We start from the raw sequence: 17425 nt of genomic DNA, 5'->3' as shown, positions 1-17425 counted from the left end.
ATAGAAACATGTTTTTGCTTGCTGTAGCAGCACAAATTCTGGACTAATATTTTGTCAGGTCAGACAGAGATTGTAGGTGTAGCAGATAACCATCTGCCAACTCTGTTTTTCTGTCTTCAGCAGGGAACCAGCTGTGTCATTTAAAGAATCCTGTGTAATTTGGCTTCAAAAAATTCCTTATTTTCGAAAAATATTTGAATGGCAGCAGCCACTAGTAACTACTTAGAAGTATTACTCTCATTGAATCTGGTATCCTAAAGCAGCATTGGAAGCCAAAATCTAACATTATGTCCAAGATCTGATGCCCAGAGTGATGCTCCTCAGAACTTTCCCGCTTTTTTTCCACTCTCTTATGCCTGTGGCATCCTGAGGTGGGTTTTTTATAAGAGTACTTTATTTTTGTTGGGGTTTTTTTGCTTCCACCCTCAGATATATTTCCATTTGAGTTATCTCATTAGGTCACTTCTAACCCAAACCAGCAGATAATCTTCCTTATTTTAGCCTCAATTATTTCCTCATTCTTCTGCACAAATGCTTGAACCAGGATAAAAGAAAGGATGGGACAGTTTCCATTAAATGTAGAACTACAGGTTTGGGAGTTATGGTTTGTTTCTGGCAAACTGGCATACTCTCTTCTCATACTGGTGCTCAATAATTCATCTCCAATTATTTCACACCAAGATGGGAGGATGGAGAGGAACTGAATCAATCTGGAAACTTCTGAGTCCAGAACCTGATTATTGCCATCATACATATTTCCAGATGGTTGGATGTATTATGTCCTGAGGGATGCAGGGCTGTTTTGTTGTAGCTTCTTGGGCAGGTTAATAAGGAGATTGATAAATATATACACCAAGTCTCAGTCCTGCTGAACACCTCAAACGTCAGTGCTGGCTAATAGCAAGGATTGAAGGCACCTCCCAGCCATTTGGGACAGCATTTTCCAGTGTGGTTAACAAATTGAGATGTTTAACTTCAAGCACCTTTCACATCTTCCTTACAGTGTTTTAGTTATTTATGCAAAATCAAATCACTTGCCACACCTGAAAGCTTTTTTTTTTTTTTTAATGTATTGGTGGTTTTTGCATTTGATAACATACTGAGAAAGGCACTGCAATGAATTTGCTGTCAATGTGAGTGGAAAAATCTGAGACACATGGATGATTAAATCCTTGGTGGTGATCTCTTCCTAGCTGTCATCCCATAGAAAATATCAACTGGAAAATGTCAGAGTTTGGTAATAGGTTGGTTGATCTGTGTAAAGTATAGGAGAAATCTGCTGTTTTATTGTCTGGTTGGTAAACAGGTCACACAGTGATCAGTGTGTTCATACAGCAGAGAAATTATAAATACAGTTACAAATATATATATGTGTAAAATATGCACAAGTATCTATATAAAATCCAGTATTCTAAGCCCCACATGTGTCACAGGTATCTCAGTGTGTTCATTTTGCATTAAGGTATCAGGATATTGGCCTGTAGGATATCAGGATTGAATTTTGTCCCTCTTCCATTAATTTCCTTTATGGACTACAAGCACACTTTCTGTTTGTTTTGGGAAAAGGCCATTGTTATTACAAGTTAAAGTGATAAAACATTTCATGGCACAAGAAAAAGACTTCAATTTTAACAGAAATCAAAAGCTCCTGCTTATTAGGATATGATAGGGATGTAAGCTCTTGACTTAATGACTTAAAATTTCCAAAAACTTATCTTTGGCTTCATCTCATGCTTTAACTAGACAATAGGAAAATTATTCTGGAAGTCTGCAGGAAGATTTTTTCTATTTTTTTTTCCTCACTAAAATGTTTCATATGTTGGGTGGGAACAATCCCTTCCTTCCTTACATTTGAGAGGCTGAGCTGGCTGTGTATAAAGCCATCAGCCTTGATATCCATGTGGTCCTAAGGAAGACATGCTTGGAAATGAAGATGGATTGAAGATTTCAGTGCAGGCACTGCCAGATCAGTTCCTTTCCCAAATCCTAATTTTCCTTAAAAACCTTGATGCTTCCAACTCCCTTTCTCAGGTATTTGGTACCATGCAGTGCAGAGGAGCAGAGAGGCTGATCTGAACAGAACTATGTGTGAAAGAATTTTGTGATCTCCTGATCTTACTTTGGTCATTTTGCATTCTCTTAGAAAAGAAAATGTTCAAGTTCTGTTTAAAAAGAAAAGTATTATGGAAGGAATTTAATAGTTGAAAATAGGCATGTATGAGTTGGATGGAAACATATGCTTTTTGAGAATTGTATTCTTAATGGGTTTGCTCTGATACCTGATCCTGTTTATCTGCCATACTGCTGTTAATATGAAATGCCAAGTGCCTAAATCTTACATTATTATAATAACAAGAGTTGGCTTCCACAGGAGCTGTTACCTCCCAGAGCTTTGTGCAATTCATACATTGCATGTAGCACTGGAGGTAAGAGCTGCTGCTACTAAAATCAAGTTACTCTTTCTTCAGCAAGTGGTGTCCAGCTTTAGCCACCATTTCTGACTCTGCTTCATCTTGTACATAAGAAATATTTATTTATACTTAAATCTGCATGTCTTACCCAGATGGTTGTATCCTGTCACCCCCCTGTGACAGAGTGAAATGTTAATCCAGTTTTCAGAAGAGAGACTGGAACTTCACTTAAATTAAATGCCAGCCAGCAGACAGGGTGGGTTTTTGGCAGGGTCAGGAGCTGAGCAGAGATTTTGTCTGTCCCAATCTGTGCCATGTTCTCCAGGACACCCATTTAGCTGTCAATACTTTTGTTTTCTCACTGAAGCTACCAAGTAAAAAGTCTGGTGATGACCAAGAGGGTGACAATTTTAATTTTATTGGTGTATTTATATATGATAGGTTTTCTTGCTTGAAGAATGTGCATACATAGGTGCATTTCTACTCAATCAGACAAGTTTTGCATCTATTTTTCGTGCCTTCACTTTTATCTGACCTGTTGTGCTGCATCCTCTGACAAGGCAGCCAGGTGAGCATGATAATGTGGTACATGTGATTGCACTTCTTTTTCTGCAGAAAGGCAGAATTTCTGTTCCTTTGTACCCTCCTGTCAGTTTCAGAGACAAATAGTCCCTCAGTTTTCATAAACCTGGGGATTCACTACTGAAGTGTTGGGTATTGCTGTCCTGAAACTAAGCTGTGGCTAAATGAAGAAGGTAAATATTCAGTAAACCTTTGGTCTGGGGTCCTGCTGTGCTACAGGGACGTGATGTACCAAGAAATAGAGTTTGATCTTCTTTAGTGGTTTTTCCTTAAAAAAAGGTACAGATATTTCAGTTTCTTGCCTGAACTGTTCAGCTTAAGAAATTTTCCAGCATTTGAAGTGGTGGCAGATCCCCACAGTTTGCTTTTGGGGTTCTAATGCTTTCTGTTCAGATACTGCATATTTATCAAGTTCAGCTTTTCCAACACCTCTGTGAGATGGAATTATGATCATTTGTCAGGTGGGAAGGCAGCAGGATGTGGAGTGACCTGCCCCAAATCACCCTGCAAACCTGTGTCAAAAGAGGAGTGGATTCCCTCTTCCCCTAACTTTAAAATCATCCTTTCATAAAAGTGAATTTGCCTTCTGACATAGACCCAGGTGATGTTGTTACCCATTGAATCATCTAGGTTGGAAAAGCCCTCTGAGATCATCAAGTTCATTTACCCAACAGTTCCAAGTGTTGGGTAAATGGACTTGATGATCTCTTCCACACCACTAAATCCATGTTCCCAGGTGACACATCCTCATGATTTTTGAACAATTCCAGGGACGGTGATTCCACCACTTCCCTGGCACAGCCTAATATTCTCAAGTAAGAAATGCTGCATTTCTAACCACATTTCTCATAGGCAGCATGCTGACAGCACTCAGCTTGTTCTATTTCAGTGGTGGACAAATTCAGTGCTGCAGTGCCAGAACTCATCCCTCCTGTAAGCCAGGCTCTGCACAGGGGGCCTGCTGACATAATAAACAATTGCTCTCTATAGCTTTAGTAATGTGAGCATTAATATTGATCCAGCACTGACTTCTCTAACGACCAAAAAAAAAAATGTATCTGTTATCTTGAGAAACCTCCCAAACAGCTCCAGTCTCCTTTCATTACAGGGGAGAGTTATGAGGGCAGATGGTTGAGGTGATATCCATTTGACCTATAGATGCTAACTCGGGCTGGATCATTAATAAAGGTGGCTGGAGATGGGGAGAAATGGCAGTAAAGAGAGTTTAAAAGCAATCCTGTGCACAAAGGATGCTGCATCCAGAAGTGCTGGGTGGCAAACGAGATGGACAAGGTGAGGAAGTGGCCACGTGGTTGTAAATGCTCATCACCAAGTCAGGCAGCAAGCACTTAAAATCTGATGTTTTTCCATATTTAGTTCCTGCTCTGGTGTGAATCCTTTGGGAGGAAAAAGAGCCATAGGTCTTGAACTCAAGATAGAAATTTCACTTTCTTTAATTAACTAAACCCCCCCCCAACCACCAGAAAAAAAAAAAAAGCTTCATTGTTTTCTGCCACAGCTGTGGTGGCTCAGGTTTGAAAGCTGCTGTCTGGCAGAAAACCAGTCCTTGCTAAGGATCAGACTGTGGCCTTGTTCCAAGAGAAATTTGGATTTCATTTGACCACGATAGGATTCCAGATTGTCATCTGAGCATGTCTGAAAAGTGGTGAATGTGTGTCAGTAGTTAAGTGCTCATGAACTTCCTTAGTCCCTGGATTGTTCAGGACTGACCCAGGCAATTTTTTCCAGATGTTTTGGGGAATCCAAGTCCATATAAAAGGGATGGTAATGCTGCTGCTTCCTTACTAAGTTGTCTTTGTGGCTTGCAGGAATGTGCATGAAAGCTGGAGCCAAGACACCCCGATTTCTTGTCTCACCTCTACAAACTGCACTTTAACCTTTCTGCCCTTCCCTGGCACCTCCACACAAGATCACAGAAACTTCGTGGGCCCACTGCAAACTTTACTTGGCCTTATTAAAAAAAAAATAAGCATTGCTCTTTTTTTTATGGTACAGAACTCTGGTCCCTGTTCTCCAAAGCTCCTCTGAAATTGTTTTTTTGCCTTTGATCCAGCAGCTGCTGGTATTCTGCAATCCTGAGTAGGTAAAACATGAGAAGCACCTTGGGATGGGAAGGAGTTATAAAAGTATGAAATATTGCAGTGCCCTTCTGTGAGATACAGTGTGAAAGAGGGGCTGTTAAAATGGACACTGGGCAAAAATCTTTAGCAAATAATTTTTCTAGTAAGTGTAATTTTTTTACTGTTGCAGTAGTTTATTTTCCACTTTATTGACTTTTTAATCCCCATGTTTCTTGTATTAAAATGGTTAATATTCCTATCTCTATTCTAATATTCCTATTCTGTTCTAAAGTCTCTATCATCAAACCCTATCTTTCCTAATATTTTAATTTGGCTATACTTTTCATCTTGTGGCTGAGACAGAAGATTTCTCTAAATCCTAATTTTAAAGTATGATGTTTGTTTTAAACTTTATCTCCTACTTTTAAATGAAAACAAACTCTCAGTTCTGAAGTAGTGGAATGGGGTTTGGAGGGAATTGCTCAGTAGCAACCAGTGCTGTGTGACATCTGATGAATGCTGATTCTTCATCCCCAAAACCTCCTGAGCGGGTGAAGGCAGCTGATTTCTGTAGCAGCTTAAACAGAGATTGAAATTACTTCCATGATGGGGAAGCAGATTTTTTTCCCCCATAGCAGGTGCAGGCTCAGTCCAGAGTGATTTCTCAGTTATACTCTAACTTTGCAGTTTAAAAAATTCAATGTCAGTGCCCAGCCAGGCAAAACCTAACTCCCTAACATTTCTGTTTTTCACGGAAGGCTAAGACTTTATCCTCAGGCAAAGTCTCCTCTCTGGGCTGGCTGCTGTAAATCCTCTGGGCCCTGGTGAAAGCCAGACTTGCTAGCTCATTTTACTTAATTTGTGATGCTGGCAAGATTTGTGCTGCAGCCCAGGGCTCTTGACTCAACTCTCCTAAATCAGAGCATTGACACATTACAGTAGAGAAACACCAGCGCAGAAAACCTGAAAATAAATTCCTTGAAAAGAGATATTTCAGGAAGATGCTGTCTTGCTGAGTTTTAAATAGTGTTTAGTGGAATGTTTCAAGTTTCTTGGTGCTTTTTTCATTAAAGCCACCTGCTCATTAGAAAGTTGGGTTTTAGCCACTGTCCTCATAAATGTTTTTTACTCCATATTTCACATGAGAATCTTGGGGCACTGGATATCTTTCCTCAGAAACCCTGATAGACAAAATGTCTTGGGTTTTTGCAGGTGGGTAAACAGAAACTTGGGGTAAAGTGAAATGAGGTTGTGTGTGTAGGAATGTTAACCAGCAGAGGTGTAATGATGTAATTACTCCAAATACAAATGTGTCAGGTTAATGCCTGTGCAGACATTCTTATTCAGGACTAAGAATCCTTTTTCCTGCTCGGATAATTCCATTTTGAAAGTGAGGAAGTGTATCAAAGAGGATAAAGTGCTTGCCTGTGGTTGTGGAGATCAGAGGTTCTCTTTTTAAATCTACTGTGGATTTGTTGGGAGATCTCAAGTGGATTTTCTCCTTTCTCTGCACCATAATGTCATGTGTGGCTCTGAAGATGGTGTTGTATGTAGGGAAAAAAAATAATTGTTATTAAACAAAAAAACAGAGCAATCACAGAGGTGGTATCCACACTGGTTTGGAATAGTTGATGTCTGATGTCTGCACTGTGTGGATTTCAGGTTTATCTTGTTTTCAAAAGCTGGTTTTTGGCCTCACAGCCTGAATGCCCGCTTGCTCTAAAGTGTGCTTGGTGAATTCCTCCTTCATTTTGGTTTCACTGCTGCAGGAAGCTGGCATATGCACTCCAGGATTGTCCCACGATGCAAACAAAACAACAGTAAGGGAGATGATGGGAAAATGCATTTCAGAGGCACATTCCTGACTGAACACACACACACACACAATGCTGGGGCGTTCCCATAAAGTCATAACAGATAATGTCCACCTGCAGCAGCTCTTGAGATGGTATCAGAGACAGAACCTGGCAGGTGAATGGGGCTTAGTCCTCTGCTTTAACCTTCAGCCTGTGCTGCTTCAGGAAGAATAAACTAGGTTTAGGAAGATGTTTTCCTAGTAGTTAATCTGCAGTCAAACTTGGGTGAGATATAGGCAAGAAAGACAGTTCTGGGTAATTTTACTTCGACACTTTGCTTTGACACTGTGTTACAGGAAAAAATGCTTCAACTTCTTTTCCTTAATTTAAAAATGAATGAAGAAGTTATTAGGGTGGTTTTGGGTAGAACTGACACTTTGGGCCTGCTCTGCAAGCTCTGCCATTGATGAGCTCTGTCCTCCTCTCTTTGCTCATGGGTTCAGTTTTGCACTGCAGTGAGGGCACCTGCCAGTTCCAGTGGTGGCTGATGTGACACAGAAGCTGCCACATGTTCCTCCAAGCAAACCAGTAAGAAGGGTGGCCAGTTGTCTCTTCTGGGCTGAGCTGCACATGATATTTGTTGTGGTGTTTGTTTGTTTCTGTAAAACACATTTCAATTATCTTAATGCTTTTCTAAATGTTCTTTGTTGCAGAGGAGGAAGAGGAGCAGGTTCCTACCGATGGAGGTACATCTGCAGAGGCCATGCAGGTCCCACTGGAAGAAGAAGGAGATATGGAAGAGGATGAGGCAATTAATGATGAGAACTACTTGAGCAAGAGACCATTAGAAAGTCCTGATCCTGAGGAGTTCCCACCTGTGAAAAGGCCAAAACTGTCTGTTTCCAAAGGGGATGCCTTGGATGGAACTGTGGAACAACGTGAGCCTCTTAGCTCAATAAATACACAAAAAGTCCCACCGATGCTTTCTCCAGTTCACGTTCAGGACAGTGCAGACCTTGCCCCCCCTTCTCCAGAACCACCGATGTTGGCTCCCATTGCAAAACCCCAAGTGCCCACCCCCAAACCTTTAGAGGCAAAGCCGTTCGTACCCAAAACAAAGTCCAAAACAAATTCTCCAGGACAAAAGACAAAATCACCGAAAACTACACCCTCACCAGTGGTAGCTGGGAGTCCCATTCGTTCACCAAAACCTGGATCCAAAGAAAAGAAGTCACCGGGCCGCGCCAAGAGCCCAAAAAGTCCCAAAAGTCCAAAGGTTCCTGCTCACGTTCCACAACCACCTGTGAAGCCTGAACCACCGAGTAGACCCCCTCTGGCTGCATTGAGTGAGAAGATAGGAAAGGAAAACATCCAAGTGAAACAGGCACAGACACCACCTGAGCCTGCCCCCAAGCCAAATCTGGACAACCAGGTGAAGAAAGTGCCGGTCATGGACAAGACCATCGATGATTCAATCGATGCCGTGATCGCTCGGGCGTGTGCAGAGCGAGAGCCGGACCCCTTCGAGTTCTCCTCTGGCTCTGAATCAGAAGGGGAAATTTTTACCAGCCCTAAAAGACTTTCTATTTCAGAGTCTGCAACTCCTAAACCTTCTGTTCCTGCCAATAATGCAAATAAGGCAGGAGCAACTCCAATACCTGCCTCAGGTGGGACCTCAAGTTCAGACATTTCATGGACAATGGATGACTCAATTGATGAGGTCATTCGGAAGGCAAACATGGGGACACCTTCTAATCCACCTACCAACTTCACTTATTTCTCCTCTCCTTCTGCTTCACCTCCAACTCCAGAGCCTCTTCTCAAAGTCTATGAGGAGAAAACCAAGCTGGCTTCATCGACAGAAGTGAAAAAGAAATTGAAAAAAGAGCTGAAAACTAAAATGAAGAAGAAAGAAAAACAAAAGGAAAAAGATAAAGAGAAGAACAAGGAGAAAAATAAGGAGAAGGAAAAGAACAAGGAGAAAGATAAAGACAAGGAAGGAAACAAGGAGGCAAAGTTTCAGTGGAAGGAACTGCTCAAAGAGGAGGATCCTGATCCATATAAATTCAAACTAAAGGACTTTGAGGATGCTGACACAAAAGTAAAGTTGAAAGATGGCAATACCAAAAAAGAGAGAGAAAAACATAAAGATAAAAAGAAAGAGAAAGAGAAAGGCAAAAAGGACAAGGATAAAAAAGACAAAGAGAAACTCAAAGATAAGGGTAAGGAAGATAAGATAAAGGTGCCATCAGCACCTCTTGTGTTACCTCCCAAAGAAATGTCTATGCCCTTGTTCAGCACACCATCTGCCATGAGGCTTCCCAGCATGTTACCTTCCTTGTCTCCCATGCTACCTGAAAAACTATTTGAGGACAAAGAGAAACCTAAAGAGAAGAAGAAGGACAAAAAAGAGAAGAAGAAAAAGAAAGAAAGGGAGAAGGACAAAGAAAAGGAAAAGAAGGAGAAAGAAAAGGAGAGGAAAGAAAGAGAAAAGAAAGAGAAGGAAAAGGAGAAACACAAACATGAAAAGGTAAGCTGGTTGGATGAGGTGAGATATCACACTTGCTTGAGGAATCCACATGGATTCCTGTGTTTGCTGCTGAGCATTGTCTAAGAGCTTTGAGGAGAAGTGTGGTTACAGGATTGGTGTTTCTTAATGATAACAGCTCCAAGGAAGGTGTCCACCAAGAGCTTCAGAGATTGTCCCACATCTCTGGAAAAGAAAAAAGTGGAATTCTGGTTCTGTGAATTTGAAATGTGAGATTGTCCTGGCTTTTCTCAACCTTCTTTTCACTTGGAAAAGCTGAGGCTCAGACACAACAACACACCCAGCAAAGGGATGCAGTGTTGTGCTGCAGGAAGTTTGTTCTGTGGGTTTCCACTAGAAGGGCGGCAGCCCTATACCTTTCATATGAACTTTAAATTTTGTTTCCAAAAATCTGCTGTTTTGAAGTTTGTAGCAGCCTGGACAGAAATGAGAAGCAGAGTGCCTTCAAATAAAGAGTTGCTGAATCTTCCCTTAGCAAATCTGCCCCCTTGTTGCTCCAGTTTGTTTGAAGTAAGAAAATTATTTTCAAATTATGGTGTAAGTGTTCAAATGTCACCTTTCTTTGGAGTCTTATGCTTGAGAGACAGAAGGGGAGAGCTAATTTTCAAGGGGTTTGAGCTTCCATTCTTGTAGCTCTTACTGATTTACATCAGCCAAAGATAATTTCTTCTTTCCAATATCACCTAATCTTGAGAATATATTTAATATTTAAGAAATGAAACCAGCATATTTGCATGTTATCAGATTTGAAATCCCATTAGAAGCAGCTCCCCTAATTCAGGATTTGCTCTAATTTTTTTGTCACTTCACCTTATAATACACATTAAATTGTTAACATTGAAAAGAAAGAAGAAAAGAAAGAAGATTGTCTTCCTGTGTGATAACCTTGGATACAAGAGTTCCTAAATCTCCATCCTTAGCCTTAGGAAGCACTGTGTGAGTTCCAGTTTTACCAAAATTCTCTTTACATCCTGCTTTGAGTGTAATACTCGATTTGTACAAGCTCAGATTTGGGACATTCCTCACTCTCCTTTTGTTGCCACTCTTACATTACCTGCTGGACTTGCAACAAAGTGCTGATTTCAAAACTTTATATGTTTTTTAAGTATACAAATGGCTTTTCCATGCAGAATCTGGAGAACTAATGTTTGTCTGCTGTGGATGAGTTTATGATCAACAGGGTGGTGGCCCAGTTGTCCATGAAAATTTCATGTCTGGTTTTAGACTGCAACAACATTTTCACAGATTCCCCATTTTATCTGTCTGCCCCTTGTGCCTGGGCAGTGTTGGCAGTATTTCATTGAGAATTTCTGCTGAGATTTCTTTTTTAAGTTAAATATTGGTGTATGTAAAATAGAGGCAATGATTTTCTTGTTTTCCACATTTTCAGTTTTGCATTTCTTCTGCAGTTGTCTGTGTCAAGTTTGCTTTTAGAGTGATAAAATGGCACATAAACAAATACAAACTGGTAAAGCTTCAGTATAGACTCACCATATATATATTAGGAAAAGGAGTTCAACACTAATAAAAACTTGGACAAATTAAATTGACAAAGCTGCCCATTACCTTGGCAAAAAGTCCCTGTCAAAAGATAAACTTTAAAGCTAGAATGCATGAAAGAGTCCCCAGATAGAATTAAAATTTAAACTGATTCTTGAGAGATAAGCTTTTTTTAAATCCACCTCTTTGCTGCAAGTCAGGATTTTAAAAATAAATTTCCCCTTTAAATCTCTTGAGCGATTTTCATTTTTTGCAAGGCCGCACTGCTGGTGTCCTGGAAAAATGGAGAGTTAGAGCTTTATCAGTTGGTGCCCTGAGGTATGTGGCAAAGAAGCTAAATCCTTGAAGATTAGCAAAAAAAATGCAGCACATGGCAATAAGGGGCTTATATGACTACTAGTATTAGTTCAGGTGAAAGAAGTATTGCTTATACATAAAACTGGACAAATCCACTGACAATGTATTTTTAGTTAGCTACAAAGGAGTCTTATATTGCTGGACTTTACCTCTTTGGTGATTTGGGAAGCTTAGTAATCCACTGTAAATGCTCTTCTGCTGGCCCCAATTCCCAGTATTACTCCAGAATGCTGCTCTTTCGTTTTAACCCCTAAAAGTACATGTTTCCTTAATTTAGCTTTTAGATCACACAATGACTTATTTAGGCAGCAGTTGTGCTGCAGGAGCAAATGATCAGGTTACAGCTTGGACATTTAATCTGCCACAGTGCATCCACCCCGGAGGTGTAAGCACATCCTGGCAGATGAGTTTGTGGGCTCGCTGCAGTTTCAGCTCCTGATGGCCAGGAGGAAATATCAGAGTCCCATTTCTGATATTGCTGTAGTTAAACAAAAACTGACTCCGCTGAAATGTTCCCATTTTTGAGCCTCGTTGTAGTTATTACCTCTGTGCTCATCCCATCCTGTTGGGTGATTGAGGCTTTTTATCAAGTTTTTCCTGGAATTTTGCCCCAGGCTGCTGAAAGGTACAGAGCAGCAAACAGAGCACTGCATATACGGCAGGAAACAGGAGCTGAAGGCTCCGTGCTGGGCGTGTTTGGTGGTGGCACCAAGGAGGAGAAGCTTTGTCCCAGGGCTTGCCTGCAGCTCCATGCCCTGCAGTGGTGTTGGGTACTGCCCTCAGAGCCAGAAAAGGGATCTGGGGCACTGCCTTGTGAGCTCCACCAGATGAAAAGCAAACACTTGGAGCAGTTACACCCATTTGTACTCCAGAGATTAGCAGGCATGCTGTAGGAGTGACTGAGCAGCTCAGGGAGCAGCTGCTGACCCACTTTCAGCTAACCTTAATAAGCTGAGCTGGAAACTGAAGTAGTTGAGGAACTGCTTCATGAGAAATGGAGCCCTCCTTGCATCAGGGCTTGCCAGAGCTGCCCCAAAGTGAGCTGCCCTTGCTCCTGTGTCAAAATCCTGTAGAGGAGAACCAAGCTCTGCAGGATGTAACTGTGAATGCTCCTTACTTTTCTCCCTTGTCTAATGATGTAAACCCTACACACAAACCCATGTTGTAGAAAGATGCTTCCTGTCCTCTTGTATCAAAGGATGAGATTTCATTCTGGTGGAGCCCTGTTTTCCTCTCCTAGCAGACTGATGTTGGTATCTGAGCATAAAGAACTGGTTTGTGTGCTTTTCTCCTGCCCTGTGAGCCCACACCACCATTGTTTAGAATAGACCAAGGACCTTTATAGATGATGTGGGCATCTCTCTGTGCTGTGTGCTGGAAGCTGCAGTAGCAATGCCTGTCCTGAGATGTTTTGTATTCAAAACAGGCACTAAAGAAGGAGGAGAAACCTGCAGGAAAAGTGGCAAAATAGGCTGTGCAAAGCCATGGTCCTGAGCCTGCAGTACCCAGGCATCAGTTTCAGTCTCTAAGCATTGGGTGGTTACAGGTTAAGATGCTGGGAAAACAGAGAAAGGACTCACCTGTCACCTATGGAAGATGGCAGTGAAATTGTTGCAGGGATTTGAAGCTTCAGAGGAAAAAAGCTCTTGCAACACTCCAGGGGAATGACGTAACAAAAAATGGTTCTACATAAACAAAGAGTGCAGAGGGGCCTGTGAAATCAGCTAATCCATATCCATGGAGAGCTGCATTGCAAAGCACAGTTCACTGTGTCAGAGCAGGAACACCACTCAGGCTGCTCTCTTTCTCTCTCTGGCCTAGACATCTCCTGGAGAGCAGCTCCAACTCTTTTGCCAAAATGCATGAGATTTTGTTATCACCTTTCTCAAAATAAGTCCCACTTGAGCCCTCCCACTCTGGCCTGCTCTCTCCCACACTGCATTCTGTGCTTTGCATTGATTGTTTGTCCTCCCTTTTTCTGTGAGAGCTTTATAAAACTGGAAATTTGATCAGGTTTCCATTTAGTTGTATGCATATTAGTTTTGTCTGTGCCTGGAGCAGATTCAGCCAAGAGATTGTTTTGTTAAATATGGTGACACACATGCTCAAAATGAGATCAGTCTCCATCTCTGTTTTTATGTGTATATCTATATATATATAATGTATATATACTTGTCATATATGGACATAAGTTGAGTAATGAATGCCTGGAGAATCATTACAGTGTCAGCTGTAGCATCTGTGGTCATTCTGGACAGGTTTTGCAAACCAGTAGCTCAATGGGAGTTGGTAATTTTGGCATATACTGGTTCCGTAAGTTCAAGGACATGTTCAAGGACATATTCAAATGGTCTAAACTCCACCAGATACCAAGATTGGAATCCCAGGCCACTTGAAAAGTAGCCATTAAAAACCTCAGCCTAATTGCAGTAAAATGCAGTGGCTGTTATGGCTGGTATGGATAAGAACTTTCATAAAGTATTCAGTGTTGGTGAATTCACCTTGGAGTTTATTTGCTTCCTTTGGCTCTCCTTTTGATTCAAGAGACTTATGGTACATTTATGTGATGAACCTGGGAAATAATGGAATTTAAATCTCAGAAAAACGTGCAAACACCAATGGGTGCCTGACAAGTTTGAGCACTAAGATCAAAGCATTTCATGTCATTGTTTAGAAACAAACTGGGAAGTTTCATGTCTCTAGAAAAGTACTTAATCAGGAAGATTTGCTAAGAAATTGGAGGTACAATAGGAGCAAAATGTGAAGTTGTTTTTTTTTTTTTAGCTTAGAGTTTGTATTTGTGAATTTCTACAGCTGGGACTCCCTGCAGACTGAGACCCATCCACGCCATGGGACAAAGTGTGAGAGAACAGTGATTAGTCTGTCATAGTTTTGTTTCATTAAGCTAATATTCTCTGGTTAACTCCATCAGTGCTTTCATGTAATTAATATATTTTGGGAGTCTGCTTGCAGTCTTTGATTGATGATTGTGTTCCCCTGTACAGATAAAGGTGGAACCAGTTGTTCCAGCTCCATCTCCGGTTATTCCTCGGCTGACTTTAAGAGTGGGCGCAGGCCAAGACAAGATGTAAGTACAAATAAATCCATCTGTGAGGTGTGTGCTCACCTCTGGCACTTGTGGGAGCTCTTCAGTGGGAAAAGTTTAAAAATTAGTGGCAAATTACATTTATACAGCAAAGTGAGTCTCATCACCTTCCATCCTTCCTACTGTGTGTCCCATTCCATGTCTTTCTAGGGCATGGATTACAGGACTCCATCTGGGCTGGCATGATGCCTCCAGTGCCATTTAGTGAGGTTTTTGTAATGGGTGCTTATCCTGAGTGTAACCTACAGCTAAGTTTCACAACACTCCCCAGCTAACAGTTGTTTTATGCTTTAAAACATAACAGTTGGAATTCCTTCATACACATCTGTTTTATTATAACTGTTGATTATTCATGAGTGTGCCCAACGCATTTCAAGTGCTGCTTCATTAGCTCCCTAATTATTGGGTGCTGTTGTACAAATAATAGTTACTTTGTACTGGATGAGCATAAGTAGGGTGATCCCTATCCTGAGATCATGCAACACAAACAGGAGGCTGGAGAGGCTGGGGAATCCATGCGTCACCGGGCTTTTAGGCTGCTCCTGCCTTGGATGTGAAGGGTTTCTTTTAATCAGGATTTTCGTGTTGATTTCATGGCACAAAGCACACTTTCATGTCCAATGGTAAACATGAGCACGCACAGATCTTTCATTTCCATTCCTCACATTAAATACTGCTAATGCAGTTGTTTCTCTTCTAGGCCCATTATGAACCAAACCCCCTAATCACTCATTTTTCTGCTCTAGAAGTTAAATGGGGTTTTGATGATTATTTTCTTTTTCTCTGCTATCCTACTTCTCCCCAGTAGGTAACCATGGCATTTGCTGGTTTGAAGCTGCTAAGGGACTTCAGTCATTGCTTGGTTTCTAAGGGACACCCACACCCCAGTTATTAACCATTTTTGCTTTCTTCCTTTCACAGTATTTGAGTGTGATCTAAAATTTCTGTGCCTCAGGTTGCTGTACAAAGTTCCAGCTCTCTCAGAATACTTGTCTGTCCTGCTGAGCATGATTTGAATGTGCATGGCTGGACATGCTGTCCCTTGAAAGCCCACAGATCCATTTTCCTCCTTGACGAGACATGGATACTTTTAAATTGTGCTTTTCCAAGGACTGAGAGCGTTAATATGGGGGAAATTAACTCATATTTTCAACTTCTGAATTAAAGTTCTGAAGTCATATTTTAGCACCAGTTACCTTCCAACCTTATCTCACCACAGTGTTTCTCATACCCTCACATATTTTGAGAGGGGACTTCAGGCTCCATCTGTTTGCTACAAATCATGTGGGTGCATCACTGTCATCCCTGCCAGCCCTTAGTGGGTCTCAGATACTGACATCTTGTTTCATGGGCCTTTGGGAAACTCACTTTATTTGCAGATTCATTTTTACATCTTTAGTGGCACCTTGGTCGCCATCTGAGGGCTTCATAACAGGCAGAAAGAAATGGTTTTTGATGTGTTATAGAAAGGGAAAATTAAACTTATGTTTCATCTGTGTTGGTAATGAGCTTCTAAATATCTGGCAATTGTCATATATAAATGTTGTGTTTCACTTAGCCTGTCTCTGGAGTTAACTGGCCTGGGATTGTTCAAGGATACCATGAATCTCCGTGGAAAGGTGCAAGGAAAGTTGTCAGGGATTCCTAGAATTTGATATGAGTAGAAACTAGATGGAGAAATTGGTCATTTCAAATTCTCTGTTAGAGAGAAGAGATGTTTGGAGGCTTTTGGAAGTACCCAAGTACCTGTTCAATTGGAAGTTAATTTGTTTGGGGGAATGTCATATAGAACATCTTTAATAGAAGCACTTACAGATCTTCATGAGGCACAGGGCTTTCAGGAGTGTGAAGCAAAAGATGGATGGTGCATGGAATGGAGACGCACATCACACCATAAACTCAGCACAAGCTGGCTGAGTCACACAGCATTAGTGAGCAAAATGGGGCTCTTCAGCCTGGAGAAGTGGGGGCTGTGGAGAGACCTCAGCGCCCCTTCCAGTGCCTAAGGGGCTCCAAAAAGCTGCAGAGGGACTTTGTACAAAGGCATGAAGTGCCAGGATAGGGGGGAATGGCTTCAAACTGACAGAGGGCAGGGTTAGATGGGATAAGAGGAAGAAATTCTTCTCTGTGAGGGTGGGCAGGCCCTGGCACAGGGTGCCCAGAGAAGCTGTGGCTGCCCCTGGATCCCTGGAAGTGTCCAAGGCCAGGCTGGATGGGGCTTGGAGCAACCTGGGATAGTGGAAGGTGTCCCTGTCCATGGCAGGGGTTGGATCTGGATGATCTTTAAGGTCCCTTCCAGCCCAAGTCATTCTGTGATTTTATAATTTTACTTCTTGACTCCTCTGCTTGGACCCATGTACAAAGCAGTGATGGCAGCAGCAGGAAAGTCTTTTCTCTTGTGTTTGTGAATAAAAGTACATATTTCTCCCAGGTTCAAAGTAATACCTGTATTCAGGCTTGTCTGGAGTGCAAATGTTCTTACAACATGCATCAGCTCACAAGAAGTGGCTATTAACAACATTGGGTTAATAGACATGAAAATGCATTATTGCTGCTGGATGGACAGACCAATATTGGAAAAACTGTCCTACTTAAGAGTTTTTTTGCAAGTGTTTTAACTGCACAGTAAAACAAGAAGAAAGTAGATTATTATCAAAGCATTTCCATCTTAGTTGTAAACAATTACAGCAATACTTGCATGGATGCCACATTAGAAAAAATTTACTGGATTCCATTCTAATGCAATTAGAGCTAATTTTGTTCTTTAAATGAATAAAAGGTCAGCTAGTAAATCTAGTTTATCTCAAGTCCAGGCTTCAATAAATTGTTTTATTTAATTTGTTGTAAAAGATCTTATCCTTAATGGGCCTTGCTCTTATTGGTTTGCTTGGGTTTTAAAATATTTATGACCACTTTTTTAGATATGATTTGAATGATATGTTGGAAGGGTTTTTCACTTTTTTTTTTTTTTCCATTCCAGTGTTATCAAGGTAGATTGCTAACTGAGTTAGTATAGGAAGGAACTAGTGATGCTATCTTTTTTC

The 17425-nt window shown here is 41.2% G+C and overlaps 1 protein-coding gene across 1 annotated transcript in view; it reads left to right on the top strand.

Annotated features, from left to right (window-relative positions):
- TAF3 (TATA-box binding protein associated factor 3) overlaps positions 1 to 17425 on the top strand; it is a 116340-nt gene that overhangs the window by 80173 nt on the left and 18742 nt on the right. The window contains exons 3-4 of the mRNA XM_058804955.1: positions 7584 to 9400; positions 14281 to 14363. Of these exons, the coding sequence (XP_058660938.1) occupies positions 7584 to 9400; positions 14281 to 14363 (1900 nt within the window). The remainder of the gene's footprint in view (positions 1 to 7583; positions 9401 to 14280; positions 14364 to 17425) is intronic.

This window comes from Ammospiza caudacuta, chromosome 5 (assembly GCF_027887145.1).
Source record: "Ammospiza caudacuta isolate bAmmCau1 chromosome 5, bAmmCau1.pri, whole genome shotgun sequence".
In the NCBI taxonomy this organism is placed as follows: Eukaryota; Metazoa; Chordata; class Aves; order Passeriformes; family Passerellidae; genus Ammospiza; species Ammospiza caudacuta.
The sequence above is the reverse complement of the archived record's forward strand: the minus strand, read 5'-3'. Positions and strand labels throughout refer to the sequence as shown.